The sequence below is a fragment of the Staurois parvus genome, unplaced genomic scaffold (assembly GCF_062004578.1).
Source record: "Staurois parvus isolate SC_StPar_1 unplaced genomic scaffold, SC_StPar_1.0 ptg000175l, whole genome shotgun sequence".
Taxonomy (NCBI): domain Eukaryota; kingdom Metazoa; phylum Chordata; class Amphibia; order Anura; family Ranidae; genus Staurois; species Staurois parvus.
Genome location: NW_028317971.1, coordinates 3,049,078 through 3,071,573, shown reverse-complemented (window position 1 = coordinate 3,071,573; position 22,496 = coordinate 3,049,078). Strand labels below are relative to the sequence as shown.

Here is a 22,496-nt window from a genome sequence, read left to right as displayed (position 1 = left end):
ATCATTTAAGTGACAACTTGGTGTAAGAAAAGTCATTTTCTAAAAATTTGTGGCAAAAAATAAAATGTTCCAGGGACTCAACATGCCTCTGCAAAATCCTTAGGGTGTCTACTTTCCAAAAAGGGGTCATCTTGGGGGAGGGGGGTTGTACTGCCTTGGTATTTTAGCAGCTCAACAAATGTAATAGGCAGTCAGAAAGTAAAAGCTGTGGAAATTCATATACATATATAGATAGATAGATAGTTTGTAGATGCTATATCTTTCACACAAACCAATTTAATATACACGTATAGGGATTTTGTTTTTACCAAAGACAGGTAGCAAACTACATTTTGGCCTAAATTTATGACTAACTTTGAGTTCATTGGATATTTTTTATAACCAAAAGTGAAAAATATAATTTTTTTCCCCAAAATTTTCAGTCTTTTTTTGTTTATAGCACAAAAAGTAAAAACCACAGAGGCGATAAAATACCACCAAAAGAAAGCTCTATTTGTGTGAAAAAAGGACATAAACTTTGTTTGGGTGCAGCACGACCACGCAATTACCAGTTGAAATAGCGCAGTGCTGAACAGCAAAAAATGGCCTGGTCGTGAAGGGGGTAAATCTTCCGCAGGGCAAGTAGTTAAATAACGTAATGAAACAGGTGGGGCACGGTCTTATTGACCTCATTGGGCAAGTTTGACAGGCAGTTCTGCCTTGAAATTAAAGTTGTAAAACCTAAGTGATTTTTACCTTAATGCATTAAGATAAATGTTTCAGTATGTGTCTCGCCCTCTCACCTCCCTTATACTTACTCTAGCCTGATCTCGATTCAGCACTGTGCATGACTGCAGCAGCTCTCTCCTCTTCTCACTGCTCTCACATGCTGAGAACAGCAGGAGCTATTGGCTGTCAGTCAAATCCTGTGAAAAGGAAGTGGGGGGGCTGGGCCAAGACTCATTGTCTTTGTCTATAGACACAGGCAACACAGCTCAGGAATAGGTAGCCCCTTGGTGTGCCACAATAGGAAGCAACTTTCTATGATGTCACAGCGAGAAGTGGAGGAGCAAGGAGTGCTGATGGCGAACCTGAGAAGTGGAGGATCAGGCCGTTCTGTGCAAAACCGTGGCACAGAACAGGTAAGTATATCATGTTTGTTACTTTAAAGAGAAAAAAATACTTAAAATTTACCACAGCGTGTGTATTGACCTTCTCAGCTCCCATGTCCATTTGTAGTAGGATTATTAGGAGGTGGTAAAAATGCAGATAAACCACCTGTTTTTACTGCTTCCTGGATACCCATGTAAAATAAGTATTTTGTCACCAAAACAAGTGTCCCCATTGGAAGTTTTATTTTTTTTTTATTATTATTTCTCTACTGGTGGCCACCCTAAAGCTGAACTCTGGCTACTGATGGTTGTGGTAGTGCCTCCTTATAGAACAGCTCCTCTTTTCACCCTCAGATTATCCTGAGGGCCACAAGTTTGAAGAATAGGTTGCTAACATTTCTGTTTTACTGGCTGGGGGACATCCAGCATCATCTAACACTTCCCTACCTATCAATACTATCCTTGGCCCACCTTTTTCATTTATTGGATTTCAGTTCTTTAAAGGATAAGTTTACCTTTTGTAACATGTTACACCCATAATCGGGGTGTAACATGTTACCGTAACAACCCCCCCCCCCCACCGATCCCCCATTGTGAAAGCTAGCAGGGGATCTTCTCCTCCTGCTAGCTGGTAGTTTACAAAAAAAGAAGCCGTGTGGGGCTTGACCTGCCTGGCTGCGTGATTTATTCACAGAGTTTTATGAATGGGAACTACAAGTTCCAACATCCTCTGCGGCTGTCGGCTTGTGGTTCTCAATAAACTACCATGGCGCTGTTGAGCTCTGTGGTGATTGAGTCTTCCTGTCAGTGTGAAACTTCCTGCCCATACGATGTACAGCTCACACTGACAGCCTGCTGGAGTCCTGCAAAGCACCAGCGGTCTGTTGATCGTGGGTGCAATGCTTTCCAGGCTCCTAAAAAAGAAAAAAGTAAATGCACATTTTTTTTTTTACCTGCAAAACTGAACTTATGCTTTAAATTTTGGAAGCTCAGTATCACATGTGGGCATTAGCACAGCTTCCTGTTTCAGGAATCTATATGTAGCACCATGCTTGCCCTCCCATGATAGCCTTGATCTGTCTGCATTGCATAGTGACTCACAGAGAGCAAAGGACGACATTGCAGGCTCTACAATAAAGTATGTAAGGAAAACAGTTTTTTATTTAAAATGTTTATTAGCATGTTGATGTGTAGGAAAGAGCAACCAGGGAAGGCAAAATATAAGCAGATTAAACTTCAGCTTTAGGATGATTTTGTTACTGTTATGTGATTTGGACGGAATTGTTATAACCATCTGATTTCCTCCCAATGTGATCACGTCCCTCTACTTCATATACGCAGAGATTTTTATATGTTTGTGATAAAATTGTAAAAACGTCTGTTATTCCAACTATATGTATGGGTTGCCAGGCAAACATTTCTGATATGCAAGACATCCAGCATAGGTGATGCTGGTCTTAGGGATGTGGTCCTTAAAGTGAACCTGTCAGTGAGCCATACAAAACTTTTCAAAGTTGAAGTAGATTTAAACCCTGGAATTAATCTGTGTGACATTTAGTTTTCTAAAGTGCTATTTATCATGATTACTTATTTCTGTTGATAAAAGTTCCTTTCCTCATTTTTTTCTCAGTGCTGCTGATATTATTTGTTTTTGATGTTACCTTTATTAGCTATAGAATTAGAATAACGCTTCTGCGTTTACTCTCTTGAAACTTTTTTTTTTTTTTTTTCTTTTTAAGGTCTTGACTTATTAGTTATTTTAGGGCTCAGTCCTGTCTACCTGTCAGCCCCCGTGACTAATAAGTGTGCCCTTATTGGCCACTCTTTATTTTATTTATTACAGGTACTTGTATAGCACCATCAATTTACATATATATTGTGTGTATATGTATATATAATATATGCATTCATATATTGTACATTCACATCAGTCCCTAACCCTCAAGCAACGTACAGTCTTAGGTCCTTAACTTGCATTCATAAATACACATACTAGGGCCAATATAGACAGAAGCCAGTTAACCTACCAGCATGTCTTTGGAGTGTGGAAGGAAACCAGAGTACACGGAGGAAACCTTACGCATGCACATGGTGAACATGCAAACTCCAGGCAGGTGGTGCTATGGTTGGGATTCGAACCAACTACTCTAGTGCTGCCATGCAGAAGTACTAACCATTTAGCCACTGTGCTGCTCATGTGGTACACAAATGTTGACTTTCTCAAGAAACTTAGTGTTAGCTTACCTTTTCATTTTTTCTGTAAGGTGAACTAACACCATACATCCTTACCACCCCCCTTCCTGGTCTCTGTTATGCTTCTCTCCATGGGAGCTGAGCTGTTAGTGCCCAAGCAGCCCAGAGAGTAGTTTGGAGATTTGAAATCCTCGCTGTTATTTCTCTTCTATGCACAGCACTTCTGAGACAGATTAGAATGATTCTGATTGGTCATCACCGGCACTTAACATCGCTGTAATCTGTTCCGGAAGCACTGCAGAGAAAGAAAGGAAAAGAGCATGTATTTCAAATCCCTGGACTGCTACACGGGCACTGTGGGCACCCAAAACTCCATACCCATTGAGGTATGCACAGTGGAGACTGAAAAGGGGAATTAACCCTTTGACGGTTCTGGATTAGTTTATTTAAATTGCTATTCATTTTAACATTTATGAACAGATATTATACTTCTTTTTAATAAAACCCACATGAGCCATTGAAACCTATGGGTGATGTCACCACTGCAGGCTTTATTAGCTGTTGTCAAGTGCTCTCTCCTATACCCTGCAGCCATGGTTGGCTGACACAGGAGATCATGTGGCATGTGGACCGGCCTAAAAAAATACCTTTCTTACAGAGGTTAATAAGCATAGTTGTTACAAAGGGCAAGGGGACAGTTTAGGAGTAGTTAGGGTTAATCCGGAACTCTACTTTAAAGATTATTTCCATCCATGGTGTCATTAGGCAGGTATTTGTGAGCTTCTGGTTCAGCTTCAGTTGCTTCTGATGTGAGTGGGTTCAAACTGGGAAAAGCAAGTAGGTTCACTTGGTATTTGCTAATATATAAACTAGAGTTAAGCAGCAAAGTTTTAGCCGAAATAAAGCAAACATTTTAACAAAATAGCATAGTGATGCAGCGGAGCCCCATTTTACATACTCTGAGCTTCAATCTGTGTAACATGCTTTCTGGTAAGTTTTCGTCTAACTGTGAACCAACCCTTCAAGTAACCATGGTCAGCTGTGCCATAAACACTACTATTTTGTATGAATTTTAAACCTGACACCAAAGTTTTCATCCAGCTTGTTTTGGTAGATCATTTTTGTATGTATCACCTCTAAAGACTTAATCTTTCAAGTTCTGGTTGCTGTGATTTCCCCATCTATGGAGTTTTTCAGGTCTCAGAAATAAATATCTAGGCAGGAAGGTATTGTGCATCCAAAGGAAACTGAACAGGATATTCCCAGTTCCTGTCATCACTGAAATATGGGCTTATCAGAGCCACAAGCCTTGTTTTCAGTCCACTGCTTGATTTTCCTTTGTGTTTTAGACAATACACTGCATTTTCTTTTAAACAGAATTTGACTATCGCTACAATTCACAAATTTTAATAAGAAAAATCCACATTGAAAACTGTAAAATCTGACAATTGTGTAGTTTTGAAACACACAAGAAAATGCTAAAGTGTATTAAAGCAGTATTAAACTCATAAGAAAACATTTAGTTTATTGCAGCTTACCAATTCTTAGTTGTGGTGGCACCATTCGTTTACTTTTTAGGCTTTCTTTCTTCTGGTGATCTGGTTATCTGGCCAGTAAGTATGGTGTTTTTCAAAAGCACAAACTCTCTTGCAGATTGTACCAAGGATGAGACAAACCATTTACCCCAATTTTTTATTATATAAAACCTTTATCCCAAAAGGAAGAAATGGTTTGCTGTAACTGCTTATAAAGTGTTGGCTTCAATTTCTAAATCTGCTAGTACTTCTAACGCTCCCATCTCCCAGATTGACAATGCTGCTGTCCAATGTGCCCCCTGTGCTCCATCATCCAGAGTAGGGGCACTCTAATACAGGAGGTGTGTAATTGGACAGATTACCAGGGAAAAAAGCTTAAAGAAAAAAAAAAAGAAAACTAATGCAGTCACTACATCTAATGATTAATAAGCTGCAATATATTACATTTTTGGTTTTGGGTTTAATATCACTTTTTTTTTTCTTTAAGCAAATATGTACTTTGCCTGCATAGGCTAAGTAACAGACCTAATTCATTGCAGACTTAGAACTTGGGAACCTAAATATTCAATGTGGATTGTATATATTGCTTTGTAGGTATCAACATCCTAAGAATGTATTACAGAAATTATATTATCAAGAATTGGGACTTTATTGGTACCAGAGTCACCAGATACTTGTAAATACTGTTAACAGTACTATTTATTGACTGTTGCTTAAAACTCATAAAACATGATATTTTGCAGAAAAACATCAACCACTAATGTGGTCACATTACACTTTCTTTTTTTTTCTCTCCACAAATATTTGACCTGTATTGTGTACAGCATCCACAGCTTGGGGTTGTTCATACCATGTCCATTGAGCTACGTTTTTCTTCACACCACTGCTGCACTTGTATTCAAGAACATGATAACATTGTAACATTTCCAGAATTATATATTTGGAGGATATTCTGCTTTTTATATACATATCAAAACATTTCTGTAATTTATGAAGTGTCAATTTCAAATTTCAAGGAATTAAAAACATTAAAGACTCATCCACTGTCATCTTGTGCTGGTGCTCAGGCCTAGCAACAGACTGCTCAGGCAACAAGTATTGCACTGTGGAAAGCAAGGGTAGTGTTGTATGTCCATACCAAGAGTTACTTTTTTGTTCTATAAGCTGGGGCTGGAAGGAACCAAGGGAAGGGGAATTATTATCCTCTGTTGTGTGCTGCAGTGGGACCTAGGCCATAGATAAACATTATTCAAACTGCAGATTTGCTTAAAGTAATCCAAAAGAGATATGGGGCTGTCATTGTGAATTTTTTTTTACAAAAATTCAAGTTGCCTGGCTTTGTTGCTGACCCATTGGCTTTCTTATTTCCTCAGCCAGTGACCAGGTTGAAATATACAGTTTAGGAAAGGCAGCAGTGATTATCTACAGACCTGTTTTCTTGAGTTTCAAAGTGTTGAATACAAAGGGACAGTATGACTACCAACCAGCTAAGAAATATTAGCAATGGCAGCCTACATGCTTTTCTAGTTATAGGTTTATGTACTTGAATGAATTCTAAGGGTTACATGCACACAGACCCATAAAGACGTTAAAGTATAGCTAAAGGCAAACTTTTTTTTTTTTTTTTTTTTGAATAGAGTGGAGAAGGATTAGAACATTTGTCAGTTTTTTTGTATTGCTGTCTGTGCCCCCGTTGGGGAGATTCACCCTATTTGTGCTAATTTTCATTATCACTAAAAGCAAAAGAAATTTCCAAATTTCGGATTGTCCCCAGAAAAGTAATAAAGAAGAAATCTTCCAATGGCGACACCAGTTCTGGTCACCTGTGGGCCCCAAGGGATTTAATTTTCAGGGATTTTCTCTCACTTCCTGTTTTGGCTATGGGACAGGAAGTGAATGGAAATCTCCCCAAAGGGACACAATGGTCCCCCACCCGCAGCTCCCCAGCCACCCAAAATTACATTGGGCATATTTAATGCATGTATACTGTAAGTCTATGTGCATGAGGCCTAATACTGTTTAACCAAAAAAAAAACATTCCCGAAAGCAGAACCACAGTGAGGTTTTACAAAGAAATGCTGTTGATCACTTCACATCTGTCATTGTTGAGTAATTACTGTACGATAATAGAAAATAATACATTGAGCTTTTCTAAGTTGAAAGACCATGTAAACTATTTTACCTTTGCATTAAATGTATGAACTTGAGATTTTTTTTTTGTTGTTTTAGAACACTTTCAACTAGTGATGATGTGGAAGACAGAGAGACAGAGCGAGGTCGTTTGGAGGAAGCCTATCAAAAATGTGACCAAGACCTGGATGAGAAGATTGAGCAGCACTTTACAGAGCTTACCACTGCCATACGTACTTACCAGAGCATAACTGAACGTATCACCAATTCCCGTAACAAGATCAAACAGGTGAACCACACCTATGTTCCCATAAAAAGACTTCACCTCTGTGAATGCTCAATACAGATAATGCCATCTTTTCTTTCAACAAGATAAGTTTGTTCGATCTAAACAGAGGTTTTCAAACGTCTAAGGCAGCCTTTCTCCACCTTTCAAAACTGAGGAACCTTTGAAATATCTTTCCTGGTCTCGGTATATGCAATCTCATATTTGCTGCCTGCGGGTATCACTGACCACTCCCTTTTGGAATTTACAATTGAGCACGGAGGTCGTAAGGACCCAGGCTGCTGGCGTTTGAATTCTAGGTGGCTTCAGAGCGATAAAGTACCGGAGCTACTCTCTTGCTCGCTCAGTATTGGGATGTCAATGATCAAACCGGGTCCCCCCAAGTGGTGTGGGACGCTTTCAAAGCATATACCATAGGCCAATATATATCTGCCATCAAATCGGCCTGACGGGAATTCTAAACACAACTCCCTAAATTGGAGCGGGATGAGTCGGGGGCAGCTCCTGCTTTTGCATGTTCCCCTACTGGGGACAATTACTCCCAGTTGGCTTCGGCCCAGCAGGAACTTCATCTTACATCGCTAACTCACTTTGATGCTGCAATACAGGCGGGTAGGCTGTTCGAATATGGAGAACAGGCTATCAATTCCTTTCCCCCAACAAAACGCCAGGGCCAGATGGTTTGCCGGGAGACTGGTATAAGATGCATGCCAAGGAACTGGCCCCAAGACTCTGTAAAGTATTTGCAGATAGTTATCAGTCTCAAACTATCCCTCATTCTATGTATCAAGCGTACATTGTGCTATTACCTAAACCAGGCAGAGACCCCAGATACTGTGCTTTGTATAGGCCCATATCACTCCTAAAGAATTTAACCAAAATCCTGGCTACGTGATTGATGATGTTTCTGCCTTCCTTAGTGAGCATAGATCAAACTGGTTTTATACATGGGAAATCCACGGATATTAATCTACTCTTATACAACTCCCCATGAATGACTCTCATGAATCCTTGTTTTTTTTTTAGATGTAGCCGAAGCTTTCAATTCAGTTGATTGGGTTTATATGGCGGCTGTTTTGGAGGTTATGGGGTTTGGACCACACTTCTTTAGATGGAGATGTCCCCTCTCTCCAGGCTTATTCACATTAATGATGGAACCCATTGCTCAGGCTATCTGTAATAATCCCCTCATTAAAGTAATCCTAGTTGGCCCCATCACTGAGAAGGTAGCACTATATGCTGATGATTTAGTCTTATTTCTTAATGACCCCGGGCCTTCCCTTAAGGAAGCACTTAATTTAATCTCTTTCTTTTACCCTTTATCTGGCTTAAAGGTTAACTGGGATAAATCACAAATTTTACCCAGAGACCATAAAGCACAGGACCTAGCGGACCCAGAGTTACCTTTAGAGTGGACCTCCTCAGCGAAATATTTGGGGGGTGGTCTCTCCCCGGGTATCTGGTTTATTGCTCCTTGAACCTCTTACCCTTGTTACAAAAAGCAAAGCAACGTATGGCACCTTTTCCTCTCACTCATAGGAAAAATAAATCTTAAAATGAAACTACTCCCTTCATTTCTGTACATTCTTCGCCATGCTGCAGTGTGAATGCCAAGGAAATATTTTAAACAATTTGATTCAGCCATGTTCTCCTTTATTTGGGGCTCTAGACAGCCCAGGTTTAAACTCTCCAGCGGCCCTGGACACGGGGGGTTGGTGTGCCCTAGCTTATATACCTATTATATTGCTGCTTTGCTTACTCATGCTCATTACTGGCTGGTGGCGGATGAGAGCAATGCTGCTGTGGTGCTTGAAGCAGCGCATCTTGGTTCCTATGAGACAATGAAAAACCTGCTATATTGAGGGGCTTTGGCTTCCTACCCTATTACACAATCCATGAAATCACTTATTAAGGCTTGGCAATTGTATCATCCTGTCACCTCCAACCAGTGGTCACCTCACATGCCCTTGTGGCTGAACCCCCATCTTAATGAATTCTTCTTATGTACAGATTCTAATGTCTGGGACTCTAAAGTGATCAAATATCTTCCACAAATTTGTGAGGCGGATGTTCTTCAAACTTTTGACTCCTTCAAAATAAGGTATGTTCTCCCTAACTCTTACTTGGTCAGGTACCTCCAACTACGTCATGCATTGCAGCAGCAGTTTCGCAACCAACCGCGTCTTTTGAGATGTCAGGACTTGATTCTCTATTGCATACAGATGATTTCGTGAAACCGTTGTCTAGTATATATAAATTTCTGCTACCAACCGTTCATGAAGGCCTAGATAGGCTGCTCACCTGCTGTAGGGAGGAGGTACCTGAGCTAGATACTGAGGATTGGGAGGACATCTGGGAGTATCCCATGCAGTCATTGGTTTCAACTAGAGATTGCTTAGTCCAGTTTAAAATACTACATAGAATATATTTCAACCCCCAAAACCTACATAGAATTTATCTCTCCCACTCCACTAAATGTTGGCATTGCCTGAAAGATCCAGCAACATTCCTACATGTATTTTGGGATTGCCCAGCGATTAAATCTTTTTGGTTGGAGGTCACTCAATGTATCAGGTCGGTAACAACCATCTCTGTACCCTTAAAGTAGATGTATGCATGTTAGGTTTAGTTCATCTTCTAGCCGTGTTTAGAGCTATGAGAACTTTGCTGGGTTTACTGCTTTTTTTTACGCACGTAAAGTCATTCTTTTCAAATGGTAGTCCCCACAAGCTCCTACATCTGATTTCTGGAAGCATAAAGTTAACAAAACGATCCTATTGTATAAATTTGTTTACAAGTCAAGGGGTTGTCCACACAAATTCAGTAAAATCTAAGATATATAAATAGACACAAGCAGGGTGGATTTGATTTAAATCAAACTGATTTAAATCACTAGTCAGTAAGGCTTGATTTAAATCCTAGTTTTCTACATAAAGACTAATTCTTGCTGGTATAACTTTAATATGCAAGTAGATGAAGATTTTTAGAATAACAACTTTTCATATTAGATTTTTTATCCCCGGTTTAATAGGTTAATCATTCATATTTGAACAACTTTTCTGTTGTACTTGGGAAGGAGAAAAATAATCATTACCTTAATAATAACAATTTAAATAGATTTATTCAACTGAAACAATAACATTACAGCATATGTTATTTGCTTAAACAAACATCCATGTTTGTTAACTAATTTGGCTAAACAAAATATATATATTTTAGGAAACTTAGACTGTCAGCCCCTTCCTCCTCACACTTAGTTTCACTTTCTTCTTGTGCAGATCTATTCCAAACAATCAGAAAAATATTGTTTCTATTCTATTCACTGAACTTCTTGAAACTTAGCACTGAAGGGGTTGATTCTGTATTCATAGGTTTGCAGAAGTTAGGATTAAGGTCTTTTTCTTAACTCTGTTCATGTTATAACATTTTTGCTGTGAAGAAGAGGCATGTGATCTCCGCTGAGTCAAATTCAGTTTTGAGAAATGCAAAAGTAAACCAAGCATCTGTGATAATATCTTGTAGGCAGAGAAACTGCCCAATAATCTTACAAAAACCTCTGGAAGAGCATGACATTGTGAATGGATTCATGGAATTTATTTACCAAAATAATTAAACATATACAGCCTTATTCTACATAATTAAAAAACTAATCTTTATTTCATGATGGAATAACCTTTGGATGGTAATATATTTTCCTCAAAAAGCATTTCATTTAAAAAAAATCCGATTTAACCTCCTTGGCGGTATGATTCTTTCCGATTTTCTGTGCTGAAAGTGGTACCATTTTTTTGCATGGAAATATGTAGTTTTTTATTGTAGGCTGTAATTTTTAGGAATAACTCACTGAAATCTGTACGAACAAGAGTCTAGTAAACATTCCGGATATGATAAAACTTGAAACACGAAATCATAATTTATAATTTAATAAATAATCATAAAAAATAATAATATAATAATAAATTTAATTCAATAATATAATCAAACCAAAAACACTGAAATTTGAAATACAGAGGCAAATTCGCACATCGCTGAGCAAAGTCGCAAAAGTGTTTTCAGTGTCTGATGAAGAATTTCCCCATGAATCATCATTATCACTCAATTCTGCAAGTGGTTCTGATTTACTATCGCTGTTCTAAAACCGCTTTTGACGTAAAGGGACGCTTTTTGGACGCCATGGACTTTTCTAAGTTTCCAGGCAGAAAGAACGTTCAAAATGCAGGCAGGGCACAGGACAAAGCAGTAGGGACAAAATGTATGTGAAATGCATTGAAATAGCAATGACAGCAAAAATGCCATTTTTTTAAAAATTCAAATTTCCCGCCGGTTCCGGCGCTCGTACGTCCTGACGTCATAGGGACCGGAACACAGAAGCTGGATGCCGGCATCGGCCGGAGGAGATGGTCGGGGATGCTGGAGGGGACACATCGCGGGAGCGAAGGACAAGGTAAGTGCTGCAGGGACCCCCAGAGCAGCGCCGCATGGTAAGCCCGAGTGTAGCTCGGGGTTACCGCTTTTGGTATAGAAATTTTACCCCGAGCTACACTCGGGAACACCGCTAAGGAGGTTAAATAAAAAAAATCAGTTTTTTTTTTTTTTTTTTTTGTTTATCATTGATTTTTATCCACCCTGGACACAAGAGACTCAGTGGCTTCTGTTGACTTACCCCACTAACTTTTTAACCTGTGGTATCCTTGTATTTGGTACAGCATACTTCAGGTTACACTGTGGTGCCTTGGAGACTGTTTGCATTGCTCCTATCCTATTTGTGGGGGTGACAAGTGAAGTGCCGGATGGCACAGGCTGTCACAAAGTTTTAAAGTTAGGATGTTTGCTGTCTGTTTGTTTTCATGGTTATTTTCTTAGCCTAGGTATACCCAATAGGCTTTGTTTTGTAACTTACACTTTTTAACCTCTTTCCCCCCCACCCTATAGCAGAAATACTGTTACAGGGTGGCAGGGCTGCGCAAAGTCATGTTTATATACGTGATTTGTATTTCCAGATAGGGGGCGTGCATGTGACCCTACTCGTGCCTCCATTGGCAGCTACAGATGTCAATCGCCGGGTCCTGGCGGGGGGATTCAGGGTTCATGAAAACCTATTAGTTGGGAACTATTAGCAAAAATAATACAGTATTCTTTATTAAGAAAATAATCTTTTTCAGCTGTCTTGCAATACTATTAACAAAAGAACAAAATAATTCCTTCAGTTTTCTTATGATACTGAACAATTGAATGTCTTCACGTACATTTCTTCCTTCTTCCCCTCATTTTAAGGCAAATACTGGTCAAAGTTACAAATTATATTTTTTTATAATCCTAGGTAACTAGCAGAAATCAGCTGTAACTGATCATTAATGTTCACAGGTCATACACCTCAATAAATAATTAATTAATTTATTACGCTTGGTAATAAAATCCATAGTTGGAGAATAAAAATAAAAAGATTACTGTGCGCAGCTTTACACCAACGGACTTTAAAGTGTACCTGTGTTCCTAGAAATACTGAGACTACTGTTGCTGACCTTCTCCTAAAATTCTGGTTGTCTGGCTTTTCTGCTTAGACTTCTGATTGAGTAGTTCTCAAATTCCAAACCTAGAACAGGTATGTATGTTAGTATAATCAGACAAAAGTCAGAAGCCCTTATCTATTTGTATGTTCCATGTCAGTGACACAGTAATAAGACCAAGTGATCAGGACAACAATCGGAGAAGCAACTTGCATTTTAAAAAGGAGAAAACGGCATCAACAGCCTCCATGTGTTTTTTTTTTCTTTACAATTTTTTAAAACTATTTTTCAATCAGTTTTTTTTTTGTTTTCTTTTTCTGTGTCAGGTAAAAGAAAACCTTCTGTCATGTAAGATGCTGCTTCACTGCAAGCGTGATGAACTCAGAAAACTTTGGATTGAGGGCATTGAGCACAAGCATGTGCTGAACCTTTTGGATGAAATTGAGAACATTAAACAAGTGCCTCAAAAACTGGAACAGTGTATGGCCAGCAAACACTATCTGAGTGCCACTGATATGTTGGTAAGTATTTTTTTTGACACTGTAGTTTTTTTTTTTAAGATATAAAATTTTAATTTTCAGAAATCAATTATTTTATGCTTCTTTATATGAATTGGATTGCCCTCCTCTAATTGGAACAAATCATTATTCAAGGGAACAGTTCTCCAGATATTATGTTTCCCGTGTTGGAAAGTGAAAACTGTTCATTATTTTGTGAAGTATTTTTTTTTATTCAATATTTGGTGCTGTGTAGTAAAGTTATCTGTATAATTGATAAAATTGAACCTCACAGGTGTGACATTTAGTGTTGCACCGAAATAAAAAATCTGGACCAAAACTGAAAATTCAGGATGCACTTAGCCGTAAACCAAAACTGAAATGGACAGTTTTAAACAAATATATATTTTTTCTATATATAATTGTATTCGACTTTTTAATTAATATTATGAATTTAAATGAATATGAATTTAAAAAATACAATCCAGCTACGTAAAATAACTTTTATTGAAAGTAACACACAAAAATTGGACAGAACATTAAATAAATAAAAATAAATTATATATACATAGATACATACATACATACATACATACATACATTGTGCATTTAAGTCAATGGGACTCAATTTTGCATTGAAGTCAATGATACATGTTTATGCTTTGAAGTCAATAATCATCATTGTCACTTTTTTTTTTTTTTTAAATTGGAAAATACCAATAACCCTATTTTCGACCAATAGTGTTCAGTGGCCTAGTTAAATTGATACCTTTTACTTCATCACTGTAAGATTCTGAATTAGGACTCAACTTTACCTATATATTTTGAATTGCATTTTAATGCCGATATTGCACTTTTTGCTAACAATTTAGTTGAAAGTTTGGTGGATTTAACCAAAATGACTAAATTCTTTTCATACCTGAAGAGTTCAGACAAAAAGTGGTTGGAGAGCTGAAATTACACTGCAGAGCTCAGTGAGGAGAGCTCTGAGAGTTGATTGGAGGACACGCCCCCTCCACAGGACTCACAGGAGCAGAGCTGAGGCTGTTAATCTGCTGAGTTCCCTCCCTTGTCATCATTTTTCTCTTGGTGTCAGGAAAACTTGTCAGAAGTGATTCATACCAATAGCAGAGGAATGATGCAGCAGACAGAAATGAGGCTTAGCGGTTTTGAGAAAAGTGCACACTATAAATGGATATGCTGTGTTCATATTTAATGTCTGAGGGTACAACCACGTTAAGTCCTGTAAACTGGTAATACCTCACTAAATTCATATGGGTAAATAAATACTTTAGGTTAAACAAAAACAATTAAATATCATTTTACGGATCAATAAGAACTACTAAACATCAGATTATATTATTGGTTAGCCAGGTGATTGCAAGTACTGTCATGAAACACTCTGTCACAATGTCCTGTAGCTCTGCTTAGCAAACTATGTCAGCATGGATTTGCTTCTGTGCTTGGCATGGTCAGATTGCAAAAGCAAGTCAGAGGGACTGTCAAGATAACAACCAGGTTTTTAATACATAGAAAAAAAGACATCGGCAATAATCAGGGGGAATGTACACTTAAAGTCAGCCTGTTTTCAGACTATGCTCACTAAAGTCTATGTATATTCTGAACAAGCTTTAATGTGAACAAGCCCTAGTTTACCTCCTGTATTTGTAGGCATTGTGGAGAAATGCCTTTTTAAATTGTATAACTGAGGCACAGAAATCCCAGCTTCTTTACTATTTACTTTCTAGGGAGAGCAGAACCCTGGCAGACTGCTAGAAACCTGACGTGAACATTTTCTGTGATATTGAGAATTATTACTTCACATTACAAACAGCTAGAGAGGCCAGGAATGGCTTGTTTTAGGCCTCGTGCATATGGGCATTTATAGCCATGTAGCAATATTTTTTTCATGGATCTGAACACAAGTACATTGTTGCCTATGCACAATGCACACAGCTGTGTAAAAATTTGTAATGCATTGATGTGTACTGAGGTAGATTTAAAAAAAAAAAAAAAAAAAAAAAAAAATTTTTTTTTTCTTTAGTGCAGTAATTTACATTAATACTTGTGTATACAAGCATAGTATATCTGTGAATTGAAACAAGATTTTTTTCTGCCAGCAAGATCTTGCGTGTAAACACCAGTAAATTATGTCTGTGCAAGAGGCCTAAAGCTCATATTTACTGCTTGCCTTCCCGCCAGCGCCTCCCGGTCCTTTAAGAGTTTCAGAAGCCGGGAGGCGGGACGGGCAGGGCGGGGTTTAGGGATCATGTAACCGCTGTAACACGTTGTCATGGCGGTCACATGATTGGGAAAGGTCCCGATCAAAAGAGCAGACCGGGACCTTTCCGTGAGTAGCGGACATGTGTGCTGGGAGCGCGCAGGGTGCGCGCTCTCAGCATACAGTCAGGTCCATAAATATTGGGACATCGACACAATTCTAACATTTTTGGCTCTATACACCACCACAATAGATTTGAAATGAAACGAACAAGATGTGCTTTAACTGCAGACTGTCAGCTTTAATTTGAGGGTATTTACATCCAAATCAGGTGAACGGTGTAGGAATTACAACAGTTTGCATATGTGCCTCCCACTTATTAAGGAACCAAAAGTAATGGGACAGAATAATAATCATAAATCAAACTTTCACTTTTTAATACTTGGTTGCAAATCCTTTGCAGTCAATTACAGCTGAAGTCTGGAACGCGTAGACATCACCAGACGCTGGGTTTCATACCTGGTGATGCTCTGCCAGGTCTCTACTGCAACTGTCTTCAGTTCCTGCTTGTTCTTGGGGCATTTTGCCTTCAGTTTTGTCTTCAGCAAGTGAAATGCATGCTCAATCGGATTCAGGTCAGGTGATTGACTTGGCCATTGCATAACATTCCACTTCTTTCCCTTAAAAAACTCTTTGGTTGCTTTTGCAGTATGCTTTGGGTCATTGTCCATCTGCACTGTGAAGCGGCGTCCAATGAGTTGTGAAGCATTTGGCTGAATATGAGCAGATAATATTGCCCGAAACACTTCAGAATTCATCCTGCTGCTTTTGTCAGCAGTCACATCATCAATAAATACAAGAGAAGCAGTTCCATTGGCAGCCATACATGCCCACGCCATGACACTACCACCACCATGCTTCACTGATGAGGTGGTATGCTTAGGATCATGAGCAATTCCTTTCCTTCTCCATACTCTTCTCTTCCCATCACTCTGGTACAAGTTGATCTTGGTCTCATCTGTCCATAGGATGTTGTTCCAGAACTTTGTAGGCTTTTTTAGATGTCGTTTGGCAAACTCTAATCTGGCCTTCCTGTTTTTGAGGCTCACCAATGGTTTACATCTTGTGGTGAACCTTCTGTATTCACTCTGGTGAAGTCTTCTCTTGATTATTGACTTTGACACACATACACCTACCTCCTGGAGAGTGTTCTTGATCTGGCCAACTGTTGTGAAGGGTGTTTTCTTCACCAGGGAAAGAATTCTTCGGTCATCCACTACAGTTGTTTTCCGTGGTCTTCCGGGTCTTTTGGTGTTGCTGAGCTCACCGGTGCGTTCCTTCTTTTTAAGAATGTTCCAAACAGTTGTTTTGGCCACGCCTAATGTTTTTGCTATCTCTCTGATGGGTTTGTTTTGTTTTTTCAGCCTAATGATGGCTTGCTTCACTGATAGTGACAGCTCTTTGGATCTCATCTTGAGAGTTGACAGCAACAGATTACAAATGCAAATAGCACACTTGAAATGAACTCTGGACCTTTTATCTGCTCATTGTAATTGGGATAATGAGGAAATAACACACACCTGGCCATGGAACGGCTGAGAAGCCAATTGTCCCATTACTTTTGGTCCCTTAATAAGTGGGAGGCACATAAGCAAACTGTTGTAATTCCTACACCGTTCACCTGATTTGGATGTAAATACCCTCAAATTAAAGCTGACAGTCTGCAGTTAACCACTTCCTGTCCGGACACTTTTACCCCCTTCCTGTCCAGGGCAATTTTCAGCTTTCAGCGCTATCACACTTTGAATGACAATTGCGCGGTCATGCAATACTGTACCCATATGAATTTTTTACCATTTTTTTGAGACAGATAAAGCTTTATTTTGGTGGTATTTATTCACCGCTGGGATTTTTATTTTTTTTACTATGTAAATGAAAAAGTCCAAAAATTTTGAAAAAAAGTGTTTTTTTTAATAAAATTTTGCAAATAAATAATATTTCATCCTAAATCTTGGCCAAAATTTATTCCGTTATTTTTTTAGTAAAAAAAAAAAAATCCAAATTAGTTTATAACCAAAAATTATAATTTTTTAAATTTTTTTTTAGATTTTTATTTTATTTTTTTTATATTATTATTTTTTATTTATTTATTTTTTTTTACATACTGTCACCCTAGCAGTACAGTGTCACCATGGTGACACTGTACTACTTGTGGGGGGTGATGAAGATTTGTTTTTTTTTTTTTTACACTGATTGCTTTTACACCCATATAGGATGTAAAAGCAATAATTTCTCTTTCTCTGTCTGCATTCTTGCAGTCATTGAGAAATACTGAGTGAGCTGTGATTGGTCACAGCTTGTCACATGGTACAAGGGTGTTGTGAATAGCCTTGTACCATGTGACCTCTGTGATCATTCACAGATTTCACACGTAGTAAGCAATGATGTCACAAGTGACATCTTGCTTACTACTTTGCATGTGATCACTGATTCGCCAATCAGTGATCACATGACCGGGACCTCGTACAGAGGTCCCATCCGACGATCGGTGTTTCACTGTGTCCGGAGGACACAGCGGACACCGGATCGCGGTGGTGCGCGCTCCCAGGGAGCGCGCACAGCTAGAAAAGGCGAGTGCCGTTTAGGAACGGCAACCCGCCACTGGACTGCCACCGCCCTGCCGTTTATAAACAGCAGGCGGACGGCAAGAGGTTAAAGCACATCTTGTTCGTTTCATTTCAAATCCATTGTGGTGGTGTATAGAGCCAAAAATGTTAGAATTGTGTCGATGTCCCAATATTTATGGACCTGACTGTCTATGTTTTTTGTTAATTGCATGCAAATGTGCGGCCGCTCGGCGTCTACGCCCAGACGCCGGGAGGCCGCACATTTGTGTGCGGCCGGCGTGAAGAGGTTAAGAATATGTAAGCACTTGCTAATAATTTGGGTATGGGTGCAATTTAAACCCTATTAAACATGATGTTCTGTTATCTTTCTTGTTATTTAAAACTGATCAGTACTTTGGTGCAGTGCTCACCTAGCAGGTACTTCATCTTTTTACTCCTTATTATATAGCCTAAAATTCTTGGTATGCTTCTTTTTCACAATCCTGTGCAATTCAGACTGAACATATGATAAAAAATGCATAAGCAGAGGTTAACGTCAATGGAAAGCACGCGTCAAAACAATCAGTAGATTTAGTTATTCCAGGTACTTATATAGCGCTGTCAATTTACACAGCACTTTACATATATATTGTACATTCACATCAGTCCCTTGATCCACAAATATAGGCAGCAGAGTTTTTATATCCAAATTTCAACTTTTCGAAAAAAAGGTCAAGCTTGGCCTTGAGGTCAATATCTGCTTATGAATTTTGTTCACGTCAACCGTTCAGTTTGATATGCATAGGTTTGTGACAGGTTTACTTTAAAGTCTATGTGTGGAAAGGGAGATTAAAAAAAAATCTTCTCCAGTATATCAATGCATTACATGCATATTTCCCCATAGGCCTTTATAAATGCTGCATATACAGAAAAATACCCATTGATCAGCTATACATCCTATGGGTGTCTAATTCCATTTTAGCTGAAAACACGATGCCTTTGCTGCACTGTCAGCCCTGCCCAGTTTTGCCTCTCAACTCATCTCATAACATACTGCAAGGGGGATGTTCTGTAGTAATTTTTAGTGCAACAGAGACATCATTTTCAGCTCAAATGGGAAGTTAAGAGCAATGGATTGACAAAATCAACTAGTATTTTTCTGTACATATAGTGTTTTTGTTTGTTTTGAGAATTGTGGTTATTTCCTCTGTTGCAAGTTAGGCCTCGTTAATATGGGTGTACGTATGCGTACATCCGTGCGTAGGGCGATGTTTGTTTGCACAGGTGTTCCATGCACCTGTATGCAGGTATTCCCATTTCATTTTTTTGGGGTAAATCAGGCTTCATGGACACACTTGCTGCTTCGTGTAAGTGTGGGTGCATGTCCCAAAATAGAGACAGTGTGAGTTCAGGGGCACTCGCCTACACCCACATGGATGTCAAATTGGGAGCAGTGACTGTGTTCGTGTAGTCACTGCGCACTAGTAGACATGAATGGGACTGCCTGACAGATGTCTGAAACACCTGTGCATCCCATGTGGCCTAACACCGCCCCTTTACACAGATGTACACTTAAAGCCTTCCATAAATGGATCCAAATTCAGCCGATTTCAGCAGGGACTGGCTGAATTTCCATTCATGAATGAGCAGGCTGATCCATCGATTGACTTCAGTACAACCAGACTGTCAGTTTTTTGATCATTGTATTCTGAAGGATGAGAAAACTCTCACTGTTAGAATGCAAAAGCCACACGGGAGGGGTTTGATTCCCCCCCATTCAGTGTTTGAAGGGGGAATAGAGCTAATTTCTTTCCTACAACCAAGAAAATTGCTTAATGTATGGCATGCTTTAGTATTTCCATGTGAACGAGGCCTTAATATAAACCAATAAAAGCCAAGTTAGTTTCTAAATTAGTGCAAATGGACATTTTTCAATCATCAACAGTATAACATAGATATATCATATTACATGACTGTAAGTTGTAGTGACTGCCATGCAATTATCTATTTAAAATGTCATCAGAAAATGTGAGCACAAATGTTCAGAATGCCTATTACACCAAATAACTGATCACTTTGCCAACTTAGTAGATATTAACCTGGATTAATCATGTGCCTTGTAAAACTACAAAATAAAATGGTGCCTTCATTTTAAAAAGCTATTTTATATTTATATTCAAATATTTTTTTTTTTTAATTGAAACTTTTTCAACAAACATGTTATCACAGAATGAAAAGAGGAAAAGGAATGAGCGGTGTTCACAATGAAATTCGTCATCAGGAAAATAGACATATATTAGAGAAAACAAGTCACCACCATTTGGCTGGGGACTATATAACAAGGTGAATATTATATTTCATAATGTTACCTGAACATAAATAATCATAAATTCATATATAGAATAATAACTTATAAAAAAGTATAATATTAATCCATATTCGTGATTAAATAATAAATAATGATTAATTGTGAATCATAATTTAGTGAAAAAATATAAAAATTACCGTGAATAAATACTCATAAAATAAATAAATTAATTTTTAGTGCAAAAGCATAGTCCCATTAATCATAAAAATATATATAAAGTGACTCTGTGTCCTAAAAATCTTGAATCCGTGACTGATTGTGAATCCGTGATAAAAATATTTGTGAATCCTCCAATTAGTGCAGATGTAAGCTCACCTCCTGATATGCCTGCAATTAGGCTATATACACTTTTGGTCCACCTCCTTTGGGACCTGCTTGTTAGAATTTTCTCCTCTTTAAATTACGGAGCAGGAATATCCTTTAGAGCTGATTATCCTCTCTGGGGTTAATCACTCCTCACAGTGATACAGACCCCTATACTCTCCTCTCCATGCGTTTCTCCACATGCAGAAAACAAATGCCAGACATAGTGTTTTATCTTTTTAAAACACTGCTTTATTCCTTCCAAGTAGTACACTCACATATAGTGAAGACGGTATGCGGCAATCCAAAATATAGCGTGTCCTCCGCCGACCATTGAGTCATGCACCTGCCGTCCGTGTAGTATTCCGGCTCTCTCCGAGTGATGTTGCAGCCCCACCCCTACGCGTTACGCCACTGGTCACGTGGCTTCATCAGGGGGTATTGATAGGATAGTCACTCTCCCATTGCCGGTCTATATACCCATACGCCGCCATTTTATTGTATATTTAGCGGGGGCAGCCATTTTCTTGGTGTCAATTTCACTATACTAACACTGTTGCCAATTGATATAATGATAACACTAACTGCATTACCTCACTCAGAGAGATACATTGTGACATGACTCAGTGGCTTGCCAGGATTCAAACAATCTCTTTTACATTATACTCCCAATACATTTTTATTAATATTAACTGAGAGTAATCATGAATATTTTAAAAATTAATAAGCAACCATCTTATACAAAAATTTATATAAATAAAAACATATATGCATAGATATGTATATATAAATTAAAAATATGTATCACCAACAAGTAATGTATATAAATCTCCTACAAAAAATATTATACAAAAATGTATATAAAATGAATAAAAATATAAAATAAATACTAATTAAAATGTAAATAAAAATAAAAATTTTTATTTACATTTATTTTTATTTTTATTTATATTTTTATTTTTATTTACATTTTAATTAGTATTTATTTTATAGTTTTATTCATTTTATATACATTTTTGTATAATAAAATGAATACAATAAAATGGCGGCTTATGGGTATATAGACCGGCAATGGGAGAGTGACTATCCTATCAATACCCCCTGATGAAGCCACGTGACCAGTGGCGTAACGCATAGGGGTGGGGCTGCAACGTCACTCGGAGAGAGCCGGAATACTACACGGACGGCAGGTGCATGACTCAATGGTCGGCGGAGGACACGCTACATTTTGGATTGCCGCATACCGTCTTCACTATATGTGAGTGTACTACTTGGAAGGAATAAAGCAGTGTTTTAAAAAGATAAAACACTATGTCTGGCATTTGTTTTCTGCATGTGGAGAAACGCATGGAGAGGAGAGTATAGGGGTCTGTATCACTGTGAGGAGTGATTAACCCCAGAGAGGATAATCAGCTCTAAAGGATATTCCTGCTCCGTAATTTAAAGAGGAGAAAATTCTAACAAGCAGGTCCCAAAGGAGGTGGACCAAAAGTGTATATAGCCTAATTGCAGGCATATCAGGAGGTGAGCTTACATCTGCACTAATTGGAGGATTCACAAATATTTTTATCACGGATTCACAATCAGTCACGGATTCAAGATTTTTAGGACACAGAGTCACTTTATATATATTTTTATGATTAATGGGACTATGCTTTTTGCACTAAAAATTTATTTATTTATTTTATGAGTATTTATTCACGGTAATTTTTATATTTTTTCACTAAATTATGATTCACAATTAATCATTATTTATTAT

The 22,496-nt window shown here is 38.3% G+C and overlaps 1 protein-coding gene across 1 annotated transcript in view; it reads left to right on the top strand.

The window, feature by feature from the left end:
- EXOC4 (exocyst complex component 4) overlaps positions 1–22,496 on the top strand; it is a 634,255-nt gene that overhangs the window by 5,724 nt on the left and 606,035 nt on the right. The window contains exons 2-3 of the mRNA XM_089676875.1: positions 7,049–7,238; positions 13,069–13,263. Coding sequence (XP_089533001.1) covers positions 7,049–7,238; positions 13,069–13,263 — 385 coding nt within the window. The remainder of the gene's footprint in view (positions 1–7,048; positions 7,239–13,068; positions 13,264–22,496) is intronic.